Source organism: Gymnoscopelus braueri, assembly GCF_963280865.1.
Source record: "Gymnoscopelus braueri genome assembly, chromosome: 2".
In the NCBI taxonomy this organism is placed as follows: domain Eukaryota; kingdom Metazoa; phylum Chordata; class Actinopteri; order Myctophiformes; family Myctophidae; genus Gymnoscopelus; species Gymnoscopelus braueri.
In genome coordinates this window covers 11,691,709-11,710,236 of record NC_137604.1, presented here as the reverse complement: position 1 = coordinate 11,710,236, position 18,528 = coordinate 11,691,709, and the positions used below count along the sequence as shown (strand labels likewise).

Genomic DNA, 18,528 nt, shown 5'->3' with positions numbered 1-18,528 from the left:
AAACGTCCTTGACAGGCAATGTGTTGAGAAAAGCACCTTTTTTTAAGATTACGAATTACGTCTGAAGTCATCTCGATCCTTCTTCTCATCCTTAACTGCCGGTGGAAAAACAACCAATGAATCATTATACACAGAATATGCTAAGTTATTTCTTTGTGTTTTTTGTCTGCTGGTCAATCATGCCACAACTGTGTATTGCATGTAGCAATAAAACAAAAAACATACCTTCCAAGGTCTGTTTGGACACATTAATCATATCCGTGCAAAGTAAGCTATTATTCCTTAGGATGATCTGGAAAGGGAGTTCTAGTATAATATTAAGTTTGTCTATGTTGTCAGTGGCGTAACGCAGAATCGAGGGGCCTCCCCGCGGGAGTTTCACGTGAGGCCCACGTACATGCACGCGCGCGCAAAAAAATCGGGTCTAATTCGGGTCTAATTCGGGTCTAATTCGGTTCTATTTGACCAATATAAATCAACTTTTCTCTTTTTTTTTGCTGTAAAAATATTTGTATCAGCGCAGGCGGGCCCCCCCTGCTGGTGGCCCCCCCGCACCGCATCGCTTGCTACCCCTCAGTTACGCCACTGTATGTTGTCTGTGTTGTCTATAATGTATGTCTATGTTTGTCGATTCTGTGTAGTGGGGAAATAAGTAGGACATTTTTTTGTATCCTCAATTGTCTTTTAATCCTGTGCATGAGGGTTGCAAGCAATAACATAGAATCAAAAGTTAAAGTCGTTATCTCCACCAGCTTGACAGCAAAGGGGTAGATTATATATGTTTACGCCTGTGTGTCTGTGAGTCTGGGGCTAATCTCGCAAACTGCTTAACCATTCAGCACCAAATGTCTTTTTCACACTGCAAGCACATCACACATTGTGTATATATTTTTACCTTAATTTTATAATGGAAATTTTATAATGGGATCAGACTGAATCCTTGTCCAAATATAGACACATACATCATAGATATGTCACAGATAACTGATGTCACTTACTTGTCCCAAATATGGAGTTTTACTGAGTTTCCACTGAACACACCTTGATGCCTGACATCACAAGAACTGACATCATAGACGCTTCGACTCTAATTACCCCTGTCTCGCAGCTCAACAGGTGCAAGAAGAAAAAGGCTTACATTATTTTGTGAAACACTCCCTTAGAGTGGCACTCGTCTAGTCAACTGACTGAAAGTGTCATCACACTTGTCTCCAAAGGCCCATAGCAGCAGTACCATACTTTTACTGCAAAGTCTGAAGATACAATGGAACCGAAACGTAGCCTGGTACCTGACGGTGGACGGAGACTAGCAGCTGCTGCAGTAGCCGACTCTGATGTGAGCTGTGAGTTTGGGTCAGCAAAATATTATGCCTTGTGTGGCTTCGGGGGCATTCTCAGCTGCGGAGTCACACATACTTTAGTTGTACCCCTTGATCTGGTCAAATGCCGACTGCAGGTGGACCCTGCAAAGTACAAGAGCATCTTCAATGGGTTCTCGGTTACAGTGAAAGAGGACGGTGTCCGTGGGCTGGCAAAGGGCTGGGCTCCCACGTTCATCGGATACTCCATGCAAGGCCTCTGCAAGTTTGGCCTCTACGAGGCTTTCAAGATCTCTTACGGTGACCTTCTGGGAGAGGAGAATGCCTACCTGTGGAGGACATCTCTCTACTTGGCCGCCTCTGCCAGTGCAGAGTTCTTTGCCGACATTGCCCTGGCCCCGATGGAGGCATGTAAAGTGCGCATCCAGACCCAGCCTGGTTATGCCAACACCCTGAGAGCGTGTGCACCCAAGATGTACGCCGAGGAGGGCTTCTGGGCTTTCTACAAAGGACTGGGCCCCCTGTGGATGAGGCAGATTCCTTACACCATGATGAAGTTTGCCTGCTTCGAGAGGACCGTGGAGAAGCTCTATAAACACGTCGTGCCCAAACCTCGCAGCGAGTGCAGCCAGCCCGAGCAGCTGGTGGTGACCTTCGTGGCCGGTTACATCGCTGGTGTGTTCTGTGCCATCGTGTCACATCCCGCCGACTCTGTGGTTTCCGTGCTCAACAAGGAGAGAGGCAGCACTGCCATGCAGGTGCTCAAGAAGCTGGGACCTGCGGGCGCGTGGAAGGGTCTGGGGGCTCGTATCATCATGGTCGGCACCCTGACCGCCCTGCAGTGGTTCGTCTACGACTCCGTCAAGGTGTACTTCCGTCTGCCCCGCCCTCCTCCACCGGAGATGCCGGACTCGCTGAAGAAGAAACTGAACTAGATGTGTACTATTCTTGGAGAAACTGCGTTGATTGATTGATTGATTGAATATGTTATTAGACAATAATGTAAAACAGCACGAGTACAGTCACACACTTTGTCTAAAAGGATAACACCAAAAAAGGCCTTCCGGTCTTGTTTCCATTGGGGTCCTAGGTATTCAATTCATCAACATATAAAAAATAGCACCAAACATTCAATATCACCACAAATATAAAGCACTATGTACACAGTAGGGGAAAAAAAGGGGGGGGCGCCTGTCTAAGGGAGAAGTGATAACTACCTCCCCATTTGGCCTCCTGAAAGGTGAATTTTCAGGGCTGTTTTAAAGGAAGCCAGTGAAGCACATTTTTTAAGGGATGGGGTCAGGACATTCCACACTTGGGTGGCAGTGCTCTAGAAGGAGAATTTACCCATGTTTTTTCTAAGAGTTGGGTCTCACACCCAACTCTTAGAAAAAGAGATCAACAGATCGAGCCCTCACGGCTCGATCTGTTGATGTCTGTCAACGTGATGTTCCACGTTCTTCTTCCTCGCGTCCGGCCATCTTCTATAGCATGTCTTTACAGCAGGAAACTGCGCCAACAAAAAAATGGGTTGTGTCATCCATTCTTGAAAGTCTCCCAAGTTGGTGTGTTTGTTGCGGCAGACAACATAGCATCAAACATGATGGACATTGTAGCCCCCATTAAAATTAAAGTTAAATATTTCAACAAGTACGAAACACATTTTGATATATTTTTGCAAATTCTGTCAAAGTGGGCATTCATTTACAAAAAAAACATAGAAGGTTTAAACACCAACCTTTTAATAGGGAGATACAGCACTTCTCATAAGGACAACAAACAAACTCGGAGCTCTAGAAATGCTCCATCAGAAGCAGACACCACCATCTTCTAATCTTGGGAATGTCATCCTAAGACATAAACCGTTTCAATAGACAGTAATAGAGGAATTTGAGAATAATAAATGTTTGCATGTAAATATAAACTCACAGGTCTCATCTGGGACCAGGTGAAGAGCATTCTGCAACAACTTCCAACTGTATTATGTCATTTTGTTCACTAAGCGGTAACTAAAGCAAAGCTACATGCAGAAGCTACATGCAGTGGTTAAGTACATTTAACCAAGTACTGTGCTTGTAAATTTTGAGGTACTTCTACTCCACATGAGTCTTTCATTTTTAGATCATTTATACTTATATACTCCACTACACCGCAGTACTTAATTTTTTACTCCATTAGGGGAGAACGGGATAAGATGAACCACTTTTTACTTATGTTGACCTCTAGGCAAGGAAAAATGAGATGGAAGTAAAATCTAAACATCTACTAAAACTTGAAGATGTCTATCAATTGAAATAATGAGTGTGCATCTATGACAAATGGTTGTAAAAATATGGGTTCTCAAAAAAAATTGGTCATGTGGTGCAACTTGCCCCAGGTAAGGGGTAAGTTGATCCTAGTCAAGGGGTAAATTTACCCATATGATATTTTGCATTTTCAAGTTTAAACTTGAACAAATAATGTATTCACGTATCAACAATAATTTAATAACACATTTCCCTTTTGCAAATAGTCTTATTTATTTTCTTAATGGTATTTAAACAATATAAAACCGATTAAATAAAGTTTGTTATTCAGAACCTTTTAATATTTGCAATTGTTAATACAATATTGAAAACTTCTCTTAAATGAGTGTATTCATCCAAATGAAAGGTCATACAGCATAATTTGAGAAGCAAAGACATAATAAAAAAATATGAATAGTGATATATATTAGGATAATTGGCTCAATTTACCCCAAGGCATTTGGTTCATCTTGCCCCATGGCCACCATTTTGACCTAACCTGGCTAGCTTAATGCTTCAGACTAATCTTTAGCTAAATGATTCACATGGTTTTATACATTGGAATATCACCAACATGCATGATATATAAGTTTAGACCTGGGTACATTTGCTTTAAAATAACAATCATTATACGAGAAAAGTAAAAAAATTACTTTGACGTTGTTAGTCGATCCGTTACTAAATACTGATATTCTTGCTTGATTTTGTGAAACGATTTGTCTATTTTTATTTTGAAATTTAATGTAAATCACCTTATGACTTTACTGTGTAATTTCGATGCCTGTATCTAAGTTGTTCTGTTTGATGTGTTGTTTGATGTTTAATCTTACTGTATGTCTTTTGTTCTGCTTGAGTTTCAGCCATTGATTGACAGTGTTGGAATAGTTACTACAACATAGTAATATGTTACTTATTACATATTACTTGTTTAAAAAGTAATGTAGTTACTTTACTTATTACTCCCTGCCAAAAGTAACTAGTTACTTATTACTTAGTTACTTTTTTTTTTCTCGCCCCCAGTAATTGCATCCTTTCTCCCCAAAAGTCTGACTTTGCATTTTCAACATTAGCAGTTGTTTTTTTTCTCTTTTCTGCAGCCTACATTGTAAAATCCTCATTGTTGATTTAACTCTGAAAAGTGTTCTGTACACATGACGGGTCCATTTGGTTCTATTTGTACACTCATTTCAATTATATTAACACTAAGACTTTTACTGTGTATGAATTCATAACTTACAGACTAAATGAAAACCATTTGACTATGAATTGAATACTAAGGACCTCAATGGAAACAAGACCGCAAGGACTTTTTTGGAAGTATTTTAAATGTATTTCATGTATTTTTTGCCTAAAAAAATATTCAAATTCAAACACCTGGGCTCAAACAGATAATGACTCATCATGAGACACAATCTTTGAACAACTTCTGTTGTTTATTAAACAAAATGTATTCTAATAAAATACAAAAATAAAAAGGCTCCCATAGCAACACATATCATCGTGGCAGAATGTAGGAGCAAATGCAAGTAAAAAAAAATCAATCATTCTGTATGACTGCTGAAAATAAAGTGATATATGATATTTTGCATTTTCAAGTTTAAACTTGAACAAATAATGTATTCACGTATCAACAATAATTTAATAACACATTTCCCTTTTGCAAATAGTCTTATTTATTTTCTTAATGGTATTTAAACAATATAAAACCGATTAAATAAAGTTTGTTATTCAGAACCTTTTAATATTTGCAATTGTTAATACAATATTGAAAACTTCTCTTAAATGAGTGTATTCATCCAAATGAAAGGTCATACAGCATAATTTGAGAAGCAAAGACATAATAAAAAAATATGAATAGTGATATATATTAGGATAATTGGCTCAATTTACCCCAAGGCATTTGGTTCATCTTGCCCCATGGCCACCATTTTGACCTAACCTGGCTAGCTTAATGCTTCAGACTAATCTTTAGCTAAATGATTCACATGGTTTTATACATTGGAATATCACCAACATGCATGATATATAAGTTTAGACCTGGGTACATTTGCTTTAAAATAACAATCATTATACGAGAAAAGTAAAAAAATTACTTTGACCAGCAAAAAACACTTTTTTGTGTAGAAATATGCTTATCACTTTGCCCATGTGTCTCTCAACTTCACAGCCAGGTGGAAATGATGGGTGTGTCCTGATTTTAAGGTCGCATGACAACTCATGTGTATAGTTTTAAAGATGCAGGGGGTGGTTCAACTTACCCAGAGGTTCATCTTACCCCGTTCTCCCCTACCCTTATTTATGGTACTTGTACCAGAGTGTTTCTACATTATGGTATTGCTACTTTTACTCGTGAAACAGGGATAGACTCTTTTTTTTGAGCAGTGCACTGTTTTCATCGCAATCTTACTGAAAATGTACCTTTTTAAAGTCCTATAATGTAGGAATTGACATGTACTTACATTAGTCTAGGGGCCAAAACTATATTTTGGCACCACACAAGGTGACCATAACATTTTGGTATTTTTGTCTTCCTTACATGCCTCTAGGATATATATTGGTATGATAACCCTGCCCATCTTGTAGCTGAATGACAGTTATCATGCTGTAAACAAACCTACCTGCATACGAAACCCTGATTTCTGTAGCCTATATCATTCTAGACTTCTAGACAATATTTTTTGGAACCTAAACAGTTGATTCTAAGGTTGTTTTTTTCCAGTAGAATCTATTTCTGGGTGGTAAATTGTTTTATTGGACATATTTAATGAGGCAATTTGCACATCTTACACTATCTGCAAGTAATCTCTGTACGTACGTACGTCTGAAATCCACGTATCTTGAGAACTGTTCCACCGACCGACTTCAGATTCGCCACGCATGTTACAGCTGACCAGAGAGAGTGCCGTGCCCGGCGTCGAGTCTGTCAGATAGGCTGTTGTCCAGAACCGCCATGAAAAGGCTCTGGCCAGGCTCTGGTCGTGGCCCAAATGAGCCAATTGAACGGAACTGTCCACAGCCCTCCTGTGAGACACAGCCTAAGTAGAAAAAAATGGTACCATACTATAATGAGGACCAATTATATGGAGATAGGTTAAAAACGACTGATGCTGTCCTTTAAAATAAGTTCCGGATTCTGAATAACATGTGGACCATAAATAACTGGATGTAAAACAGATCTAAAACCAACACTATAGTAGGTGTAAATGGGGTGGCTTTGAAAGTGTCGTATATTGGCCCTTTCGTTGAGTATGCGACTGAGATTGATGATGATTGATGTGCTGATGTACCTTTAACTATTTGGATGGTGAAAATAGCTGTTATTTTATGTGTGACATTTTATCCCAGATTTAAGGAAAACAGAGCGGCCCTGCACACTGATTGAAAGGGGAATGCATTTTGATGCGATCGTATTGATGTATCGCATTCTATTTATTTTCTGTGAATTCGATTTTCTGGGTTGTTTTATGTCTTGACATTGTTTTATTGGGAAAATAGTTCCTGTCGTTGCCTTCTGCAGTCAGACGAGCGTCATGTGAACCTTGGCATACGCAACAGATGTTGTTAGTCGATCCGTTACTAAATACTGATATTCTTGCTTGATTTTGTGAAACGATTTGTCTATTTTTATTTTGAAATTTAATGTAAATCACCTTATGACTTTACTGTGTAATTTCGATGCCTGTATCTAAGTTGTTCTGTTTGATGTGTTGTTTGATGTTTAATCTTACTGAATGTCTTTTGTTCTGCTTGAGTTTCAGCCATTGATTGATCATGGGGGGTCGGGCTAAGTGTAAGTGGGAGTTCATTTCAGTTCAGAAAAGTGTTCTTTCGTATATTGGCCCTGATTGCTTGTATTTTATGAACATTATATGTTAAAAGTAACCTTGCTAAAAGTTAAGAAGAATAATGTGTTGATTCAGACCCAGCCTAGTGTCTGCATAGAAAATCAGGGACACTCTGCATAGCTGTGAAGTGTGTTTTACATCTCATTTGTTAACCTGAGAGACAACAGGTATGGCCTTTGTCTCCATTCCCATCCTGCCTGACTGGCATACAGTTGCAGATTAGGTCGGCAGATGTTCAAATCAAAGGACATGAAAGGAGTTGATCCGGTCACCTTTCAGGGTGACCCCCACCCAAATGTGAAGCTACAGTGTTTAAAAGGTGAATGAAAATGTAACTCAGTATGGTCCGACTCCTGAAGCCGAAGGGCTGAGGGAGAGGGCTCCTGGAAGCTTTGCTATGATGCTGTTGATGCTGAATAAATGAATGATTCTGAACATGGATCTGGACGTCTTCTCCTCTACTTTATTACAACCAGCGGGCCTGGTAACCCGCGTCATGGCACCTAAAATATACGATAGAAGGCTGTCTCATAACCAGACCGGGAAGACTGGCAGCAGCTGCCAAGCATCCAGCTGAATGATGAGGTGCTGATGAGATCAGACCCCTTTCAATGAGACACATCAAATGCACATCCAAGCACGACTCACCGAGGTGTCAGACAAACAAACACACCTCTCACACACACACACACACACACACACACACACACACACACACACACACACACACACACACACACACACACACACACACACACACACTTGTGTTACTATACATGTGAAGACATCATTGTTTTAGGATAGGCAATTATATGGAAGACATTTTTACAGTTTTGTTGTTGTTGTTGCCATTTTTAACCCTAACCCTGAAGCAGAAAATAACAGATCTACAAGCTCTCAACGCAATGTGTTGATCCGCTACTTTAACAATGTCATTTGTTTTCAAAATTGTACTATACTTGAGGGGACATTTGGCCCTCGCAAGTATAGTAATACAAGTACAAGTACACGCACGCACGCACGCACGCACGCACGCACACACACACGCACTCATATGACACCTGTCTTTATGAGATAGGGAGTGACAGTAAGTGGTCCAATGGGGAAGACCATGATTATGTTACCCATAAGCCTCTGGGGGAAGTATGAGAGCTGACTGTGGACGGTGGTGCGTCTGTGTGTCTGCTAGTAAGTGTATGAATGCATATCGTCTCTGTCGGGCAGAAACCTCTTATCTCCATAATCTAACCTTTTGTGTTTTTTTCGTAAATTAATGCGCTACTGGATCATACTACAGCGGCACACAAAATCATCAAAAGTAGCAGATCGACCAGCTCAAAATGCGTCGCTTCGTGGCGTGTTTCGAGCTTGTCAATCTGGTACTTTTCTTTTTTTTAAACAGTTTTGGACATACATGTATGAGGTTTCCAATCGACAGTGTGGAAACCTGTCCAAAACTACATTTTCAATAAGTGGAACAAAATAACCTGTTCCAATGGATTTAATATTTTTTTTAAACATTTTTTATTGTTTATTGTTACATCTTATGTACAGTTATACACAAGTACATTTAGTTGGTTGGTTTGTGATTCGATACTCAACACATTCAACACTATTTAGTCACAAGCTCTTTTAAACACTTTTAATTGGTTAAATAATTACAGGACAGACAGACTTTCAAACTGGCAACCTTATTGTTGACATGTCACATTCTCATTTATGAGGAAAAACTAAACAACAGCAACATAAAAATATTAAATATGGAGATAGAAGGTTTCTAACCGAAAGCAACAATGTGAATGACAGAGAGGGAGAGACGGAGGGAATTACAGAAGCAGAGACACGTGAGAGGGGCAGACAAACAGGAAGGCAAAGACCATGAGAGAGAGAGAGAGAGAGAGAGAGAGAGAGGAGAGAGAGAGAGAGAGAGAGAGAGAGAGAGAGAGAGAGAGAGAGAGAGAGAGAGAGAGAGAGAGAGAGAGAGAGAGAGAGAGAGAGAGAGAGAGAGAGAGAGAGAGAGAGAGAGAGAGAGAGAGCGAGAAGACCATACGAGAGAGAGAGAGAGAGAGAGAGAGAGACCATACGAGAGAGAGAGAGAGAGAGAGAGAGAGAGAGAGAGAGAGCGAGAAGACCATACGAGAGAGAGAGAGAGAGAGAGAGAGAGACCATACGAGAGAGAGAGAGAGAGAGAGAGAGAGAGAGAGAGAGAGAGAGAGAGAGAGAGAGCAGACAGATTAATTGAGAAGCTCCATGGGCGAACGTGGTCATAATTGAGTTGAGCTGTCAGCATCGGAAGACCAACACCTGTGACGGAGTGTGTTGGACTTCATCTGACCACGGTGACAGCCAGGACACACAGGCGCTGATGATGACTGGTCTATGGAGACAGACTGATGCATGGATGCACGCTCACGCACACACACAGGCAGGCACTCGCACACAGAGTCGTGCAAACGCACGCCTCACGCCCGCATTTGACGTGTGTTAATTTGCCTTACATTTCGTGCGTTTTGTGTTTTCTGTGTATGTTTTCACTTGTTTTGAACATGTTTTCAATTTATTTAAATCCACTTAAGCCCTACTCCTCATATGACGATTGACGAATAGTGACAATAGTCGTAGAGTAGACAATGTGGTATGTAGACCTTGCAGATCTACGTTGTATCTTGTAGATCAGCTATGTTGGCTATGTCTGAGAAGTTTGACGTACAAAAAAGGTCCATTTGTTTATTTCTTTGTTTAAACCCTTTTGAAATATAATTATAAGCATAAAATAGGGATATCAGGTTTAAAGTGGTTAAAGTAAAAGTCTGCTTTGGTAGAGGTTTTGTGTTGTAATGTGTAGTTACCTTGCCATACTTCGTTGATTAGAAATTGACTTCCCGAGTAGGCACCGGCCTACTCGGAAAGGATGCATGCCCCACCCGCTGTACCCGTTGTCAGAGTACCCGTTGTACCTGTCTGTCTGTCTGTATCCATTTTATGCCCATATATGGTGTTCCGTGTTAGGCATACTCAAATATGGGCATAGATCGGCAGTTCTAGACAACTGGATCTCCATATATGCCTATATATGGGGGTATCGGTCGGCTAGGCGATTCTGGACAACCGCCTATCCGTCCGACTCGACGTAGGTCTCGCAACCCCCGCTTCGTCGGCGACATGCGAGTGGTGTTTGAAGGCGGTCGGACAGACGGTTCTCGAGATATGTGACCCACGTACGGACACACACACACACACAAACACACAGATACAATCACAAATCCCCATATATGGAGTATGCAATATGACAACATTGACTGGCCTAGGCGCCATATTTGGGCATGCCTGACACGCATGATTACAATCTATGGCAGTGTTGGGCCATGCACCGCCCTACCTGCTACTGATTGGCTGAAATGAAGGAAGGGGACCAAAAAAAGGGATTTGGACCCACAATGTTGGGACTGTCCCAACATTGTGGGTCGAATCTCACTTTATTTTTAGGAGGTTATGGTTAGGCATAGTTTTACTAAGGTTAGGATTAAGGTTATGGTCATAGGCATAGTTTCAAAAACACAAGGCAGAAGTCACACACAAAGAACAAAAGGCACAACTGCCAGTCAAAGCGACTAAACTGGCCAATCACAGCGCATCCTCACCGGGTGTTGGGACTTGCATCGTTCCTGAATATTGGCACCGGCCTAGTAGATAAAAATGTAAACATCCTGCTGTTGATTTTACTATTTAAAGAGCTGGTGCCATGTTTTTGCACTTTTTCTGTTTTTCATGTGTCTATGAGGTTGATAGAACTTCATTAAGCCCCCTGGTGGTGGTTTTATGGTGTTTTATGTCTTCTCTGACTATTTGGAGTTTCTTCCTGGGGGCTGAAACCTTGAGGGTCAAATGTGCCAATAGAGAAACAGCCCTTTAGTGACATAGTAAAAACATACCCTCCCCCTCATTATCATAACACAACAGGTGTGGGCATGAGGAGGAGGAGGGACTAGGACAGGTGGGTGGTGCTAAGGTGGTGGAGGAGGGGCTAAGGTGAGAACCAGGTATACTTAATGAACTGGAGGCGTGTCCACATAAAAACATAATTTTAACAATTTCTGTACACTTTTTTTGAAAATAATCTTCCTCCTAGTATAACCATAATACCTGATGATTATGTTTTAGGGGGGGGGGGGGGGGAATCACTGAAAATCACGGCACCCCGTCTTTAGGTATTGTATTGTTATACTTTGTCAGAACCGACTTTGTTTCAGTTTGTTTAAGTGCTAAAGGAGTATTTTGAGACCTGTTTCACCATGTAGTAATTTAAAGGTTTCATGACATCATTACACCCCAAAAAAACGAACTCTGAACATTCAGTGGATTTTCTGGGGTCTGGGGTTTCTGAATAATTACACTCAGAAAAGTAATGTGATTTGCCCGTGGACTTTGATGTCAAAGTTCATTAATACTGCAATGATTAACAGGCAAAATCCCTCAACAGCGACACCCGCAGGCAAATAGTTTTTTTTTTCATTGCAGCTGAAAAGGCCTCAGAACACAAAAAGAAAACAATCTGCCATGGCTCACTGGAGTGGATTTTTCTGTTAAAACCTTTTAACGTTTGAAGGACCATGATAACAACTTTTATTGTTGTGTAAACCAGCATAACATGAAACCTTTAAGGCAATGAGAAGACTATTTTAGAATAGGTATCGATCTCTGATGTAACGGACCCGCAGGGGGGTTTCCATGTTCATTAATGTGTTGTACCTGAAACTTTATTTTGAAGGGCTTCCTGCCCAAAGCCAGGTCTCTGAGACATTTATTTTGATGGTTTCCTACCCAAACTTGAGCCACAGAGAATTGGCTCTGATTAGAAGGAATCACGTTCACCTGTGGGGCTGACAGCATTGGGTAATAAAACAGCTGTGTTGGTGGTAGAGGAGCATCAAGGACTGCACAAAAAATGTTTGTTTAAAGGACCTGGAAGGATGGTCAAGGACGGACTAAAGGACCTGGAAGGATGGTCAAGGAAGGACGGACTAATATGATGGACATTGTGAGTTTACTTGATAATTTACTGCCGATCTACAATGCAGGGTTTGGTTGAAATATGGTTTTAATGGGTTTTGTATTTTCAGTTGGAACTGATGGACATGCCACATTCAAGTGAAATTAGCACCTAGCTGGAAGGGGAACAAGGTGACTGTCATCTTCATTGTTTGTTAACTTGTTGTATTGTTCACGGTTTATTTCTGATCTTATTGTTGAACTTAGTATTTGTCTGAGGTTTATTTTCATTTCTAATGTGTAAGCTATTGTATAAGTGATGTAGCTATGGGAAATGCAAATGTATTATAGTGTTATTTGATGTATTGATTTATGTTGTGTATTTTATGCTTCCCTAGTTTCTACGTTGAGTACCGAAATAAAATCCTTAAAACTCATCAGTCAAGTCTCCACCCTCTTACTGTCCAGCTGGGTCGCTACACTGATCAATTGAGCAACTCTTGAACATATTCTCGTCAATATTTGGAGTTACATCATTGCAAGGTAACGGCAAAATCCAAACCTCTAACAAATTGTCATTTAGCTTTTAATGGCAACATATTGTTCTCAAATCATGTCCGCATTCTGCCGTCACACACATATCTCGGACTCGGACTACTCTGAACATTGAGAAGTACCCAGGAGTGAGAATATTTTTGCAATAGCACACCCCTCCTAAACAAAGTCAATCTTAGCGAGTGCATGACACTTACCAGAGCACAAGTAACCATTGATCAAGAGGGCCATGAAGTTGTCGTCACAGGTAATGAAAGTGTGTGTGTGTGTGTGTGTGTGTGTGTGTGCGCGTGTGCGTGTGTGTGTGTGTGTGTGTGTGTATTACTATACTTGTGAGGACCAAATGCCCCCGAAAGTGTAGTAGAATTTGAGAAATTTGAGACGTTAGTAGAATTTGAGAAATTTGAGACGTTGCTAAATGGTTGTTTTATGGTTAAAAACTGATTTTAGAGATAGATTAGAATTAGAAAAAATATGTTGGGGTCAGGATTATAGACATTTAGAGGTTAGGTTTAGGGGTTGGAATTAGAGTAAAACATGATTTATACTTAGTTGCGTGCTAGTGTCATCCATCGAAAAATAGCTGATCTATAAGCTCACGATATGTCTTAGCATGACACGTTGCAAAATTATGTTAAAAAATGGCATTCATAAAATTGCCGTCCTAAAATGTTGCTGTCCTCACAAGTTTAGTAATACAAACCTGTGTGTGTGGGTGTGTGTGAGTGAATGTGTGAATCTTTCAGTGTTTTTGTAGATTAAGGAGAGTGGGCGACAGAGAAAGAAGATAAATGAAGTTATTAGACTTCAATTGAGCGCCCCCCCCCCTTCTCCCTCTTTCTACCTAGCTGCTGATCCATCCCTCTACCCCCCCAAACCCCCCCTCACCCCAATTCACTAAATAAACGGTCAAAAACAAACACATTTAGAAGTTATTGTCTCGCTTCGCTCTCCAGTCCCAGCAATATAACAGTGGTATAGCGGTACATAGCTGCATTCACACTCGCATGCACGCACACACGCTCTGGCACACGCTCACTCACTCACACACACACGCACGCACACGCACACACACATGCACACAGATGCACACAGATTATACACACATACACGATTGCAATGAACAAACACACACAGAGCCAAGCACACAAACACTCACACATATACTCTCAAACTCAATACAGAAACACAGTGAAAACCCAGAGTTCAAATTGAACTCCGAGAGCGTGTAAATGAAACCATTTGTACGCCCAAGGGTTAAATGAACACTCAGGACTCCACAGTGTATCTGCTCTCCCCACACACACACACACACACACACACACACACACACACACACACACACACACACACACACACACACACACACACACACACACACACACACACACACACACACACACACACACACACACAGCTACTTGGACGGGACCATAAACACATTGATAAAACCATTTCTATAATAAGCAGTGTTTGTCAAAATGTCACACCGGGGCCCGGCGGCCATTATCACTGCTCCAACATTTATAGAGGCTCTTTAAATAAACGGCCCGCGCCTTTACCGCCCACCATCTCTTAACGCACACGCACACGCACACGCACACGCACACGCACACACACACACACACACACACACACACACATATAGGTAGACACATGTGGACACGCATGCACGCACGCACGCACGCAGACACACCAGCACTACAGTATATCTACCATATAGCATCCTTAATGGGAGCCTCCACACTGCTGCTACATGTATATGGGCCACCTCATCTTCTAGGTTTATTCACAACTATTGGCTGTAATTGACTGTCATATAATTTATTTAAACTTACTGTATTATGAGAGATGAGAGATACATAGAGAGAGACAGAGAGAGGCAGAGAGAGAGGGGATAGAGAGGGAGTGTGTGTGTGTGTGTGTGTGTGTGTGTGTGTGTGTGTGTGTGTGTGTGTGTGTGTGTGTGTGTGTGTGTGTGTGTGTGTGTGTGTGTGTGTGTGTGTGTGTGTGTGTGTGTGTGTGTGTGTGTGTGTGTGTGTGTGTGTGTGTGTGTGTGAGTGAGTGAGTGAGAGGCATAGAGAGACAGAAAGAGGCACAGAGAGAGAGTGAAGGGAGGAGGGGTTGAGGAGGGAGTGGCGAGAGAGGTCAGTGAAGGGAGATGAGAGAGGAATGTTTGTGTGTGTGTGTGTGTGTGTGTGTGTGTGTGCGCGCTTGTGCTCGAATGGCAGTGGTATGGTTGTAGGTCTCGGCATGAGCACAGTATTTTAAACATCTGAAATACCACATCCGTCATAACTGCTGTCGTTAATGTAGTGATGTGCTTTAATGACTTTGTGGAGAACAGTCTCTGGACGATGCACTGCAGCACATAATGTCATGATAACAGCTCCTGAAATCCATTTACCCCAGGTTTATGTTGACATTGTTAAAGATGTATATTCTTATTCACTCATACAGGTTATCCAACAGCTGACAGACCTGATCCCTCTCCAAGTAGGTGTTAGGACTGGCTGCCCATGGAGTGCTGTTCATTTTGTGTTAGCACTCAATCAGTGGTTAACCACCTAAACCCCAGAGCCACGGTAGAACAGTGAAGCAGCCTTCACCTGGTGGTCAAATCTGGGATTGCAATACATTCGCATTTAAAACAGTACTGCGCATGCTTCTACCACTAGTGCGTCTGTTTTCTGTTATTGTGGGGAAAGCTTTCGCTGAGTAGTCATTACTGGAGGGACAGCGAGTGCATTTTCCGGCAGCGGCTGCTGCCGGTGGCGGCGGCGGCGGCTGGAGCTGCCGGTGGCGTCAGCTTTGGGAGTGTGCTGCGTTTGTGTAACGCAGTCCCCACTAATATTATTTACGATTCTGTGCCTATCGGTACATAACTCGGACGCCGCTTAGTCGAATAGCAGACCATCGGCCGGTCGTCGCGGGCACTCGCGCCTGGAGGCGCTCGGGCGCGACTCCTTGGCCTCAAGGTCTGCTGATTCGGCGCGGCTCCGTCATGGTCCAAAACTATACTTTATCGGCGGAAAAAGAAGTTGACTGCCGCTCCTCCACCGGCAGTTCCGCGACTGCCGCTCCTCCACCGGCAGTTTCCGCGGCAGTTCCGCTGCTCCGCCGGCAGCTGACGCTCCACCGCCGGCAGTCACTGCCGGGAGCTGCCGCTCCTCCACCGGAAGTTCCGCGGACGTTCCGCGGCTGTTGCCGCTGCCGGAGAATGCACTCGCTCCTTCTGCATTACTGAGTACTCAAGCAGACTTGATTTAATCCATACATCGCCCCTGCCACTTATCATGAAACTAGAGGCAGTCAGAGTAATAGCATTGGCCAAGGTACAACATTTGACTGATAAAACTGTACATCTAGTGAGACAATGGACTGGTCTAAACACACTAAATTTCACAGTAAACGTGAGGGTGGTCTGTGTGTTCCCAATTGTTGATGGGTATATATAGCTACAAGGCTCTCCCATCTGTTAAATATGTTTATCTGACCCTAGTATCTCTGTCAGAGCATCTATGACTATGTGTGGACTTGAACACCAACTTCCACTGACTAATGCCCGAGGTCGCCTGAGCCTCCTATGGACACACAACAAAGGCATTGGCAACACTGAGGTGAGACTGCAAGGGAACACTGAATATCTCCCTGCTGCGGACCATTCTGTCTCTCACTCTGTGTTAAAAAATGTTGCCATAGATGAGTGCATTGTTGCCTTTACTCTGAAAGTGAGGTTGCAGGTTTTACCATTTAAACTCAATCCCTCCATCTGGTTTCCAGGCAATCATGCTCCTCACTGTATACATCATGGTCATGCACGAACAAATAGCTAAAACCATGTCCCACATCTTAAATGGGTGCCATTGTATACAGGGGACTCTTGTTACGACCCGGCCTAGGGGTCACCAGGTGCAACATAAAAATGGACTCCCTCCTACCCAGTTCCCAAATATAGACAGCCAACACCAGTTTAAAAATCCAAAGTACAGAGTTTTATTTTACAAGTTACCAAAACATGGATAAGTTACCTCAGGGTGGGCACCTGAACATAAAATCCTACTCAAAACAAAACCCTATTCTTACCTTTACCAAAACCCAAAACAAAGCACAGATATCTTACCTCACATAAACTAAAGAAACATCTGATCAAACAAAGAACACAAAAGAAAGGACACCCACCCCTACCTTACCTTTTTAATATACTTTATTGTAATTATACAGTTTACAAAGTATGCATGATTACATAATATGGTAATAAACATTTCAATACATGGTAATATACATTAATAAATATTTCAATACAAAAATATAGTGGATTTTTTCTTCTTTTTTTCTTCTTTTTTTTCTCACAATGTCAGTAAGTGCCATGGCTTCAGTTTTTTTTCTCTGGAGTCAATTGCCCTTTGTCTTTTTAGTTCAGTTTTGATCTGTTTAAAGACCACATCTCCAGAGATAGGCTCCTGGTGTAACACCATGGCACACCGCGTTTTCCATAGCTGGTTGACTACAGTGACCACCACATTCCAATGGAAATCTTGGTCCATGGCTGACATTTTTTCATGAAATACTCCATACATAACAGCATTATAAGTGACATTTAATTAAAACCAATTTGTGCCATTTCACCCCAAACATATTGTGACCTCTGACAATCTAAAAGCAGGTGTTCAACAGATTCATCATCATTACAAGTTCCAATAGGGCATTTAACAGTTTTTACAAAACAGCTCCATTTCACCACTGCTCTTACTGCCAGTCTCCTCACTGAGATCAGCCACATGACATCCCTCTTTTTTTCAGTGATGTTTTTATTCCAAATATTTTTAATGCACACCTGTTTTTGAGAATCGTTTAAACCTAGGGAAAATGCCACCATAGAGGTCATCACTTAGTTTAACATATATATTCTTACTGGTCATTTCAGGCCAGTCAATATTTAAATGTACAACTTTGTACATCTGCTCGTCACTGTCCATCACTTTCTTCTGCTTGTCCATCACATTCTTCTGCTTATCCATCACTTTCTTCTGCTTGTCAATCACTTTCTTCTGCTTGGTACTGTACACTTTATTCAGCCTCTTTATCACTTGCATCTGCTCGTCAATCACTTTCTTATGCTCGTCACTGTCCATCACTTTCTTCTGCTCGTGCCTGTCCATCACTTTCTTCTGCTCGTCCATCACTTCCTTCTGCTTGTCCATCACTTTCTTCTGCTCGTCTATCACTTTCTTCTGCTTGTCCATCACTTTCTTCTGCTTGTCCATCACTCTCTTCTGATCGTCGCCACTGCCCATCACTTTCTTCAGCTCGCCCATCACTTGCTTCTGCTCGTCCATCACTTGCTTCTGCTCGTCCATCACTTCCATCTGCTCGTCCATCACTTTCTTCTGCTCGTCCATCACTTCCTTCTGCTCGTCCATCACTTCCTTCTGCTCGTCCATCACTTCCTTCTGCTCGTCCATCACTTCCTTCTGCTCGTCCATCACTTCCTTCTGCTCGTCCATCACTTCCTTCTGCTCGTCCATCACTTCC

General features: G+C 41.9%; 1 protein-coding gene across 1 annotated transcript; it reads left to right on the top strand.

Moving 5' to 3' along the window:
* Positions 1-1,264: 1,264 nt before the first annotated feature.
* On the top strand, positions 1,265-2,254 carry LOC308094084 (solute carrier family 25 member 3-like; the record flags this gene model as incomplete). Its single annotated transcript, XM_080440541.1, has 1 exon — positions 1,265-2,254. One exon carries the CDS (start codon positions 1,265-1,267, stop codon positions 2,252-2,254), a length of 990 nt encoding a protein of 329 aa, XP_080296667.1.
* Between the last annotated feature and the right edge of the window lie 16,274 nt (positions 2,255-18,528).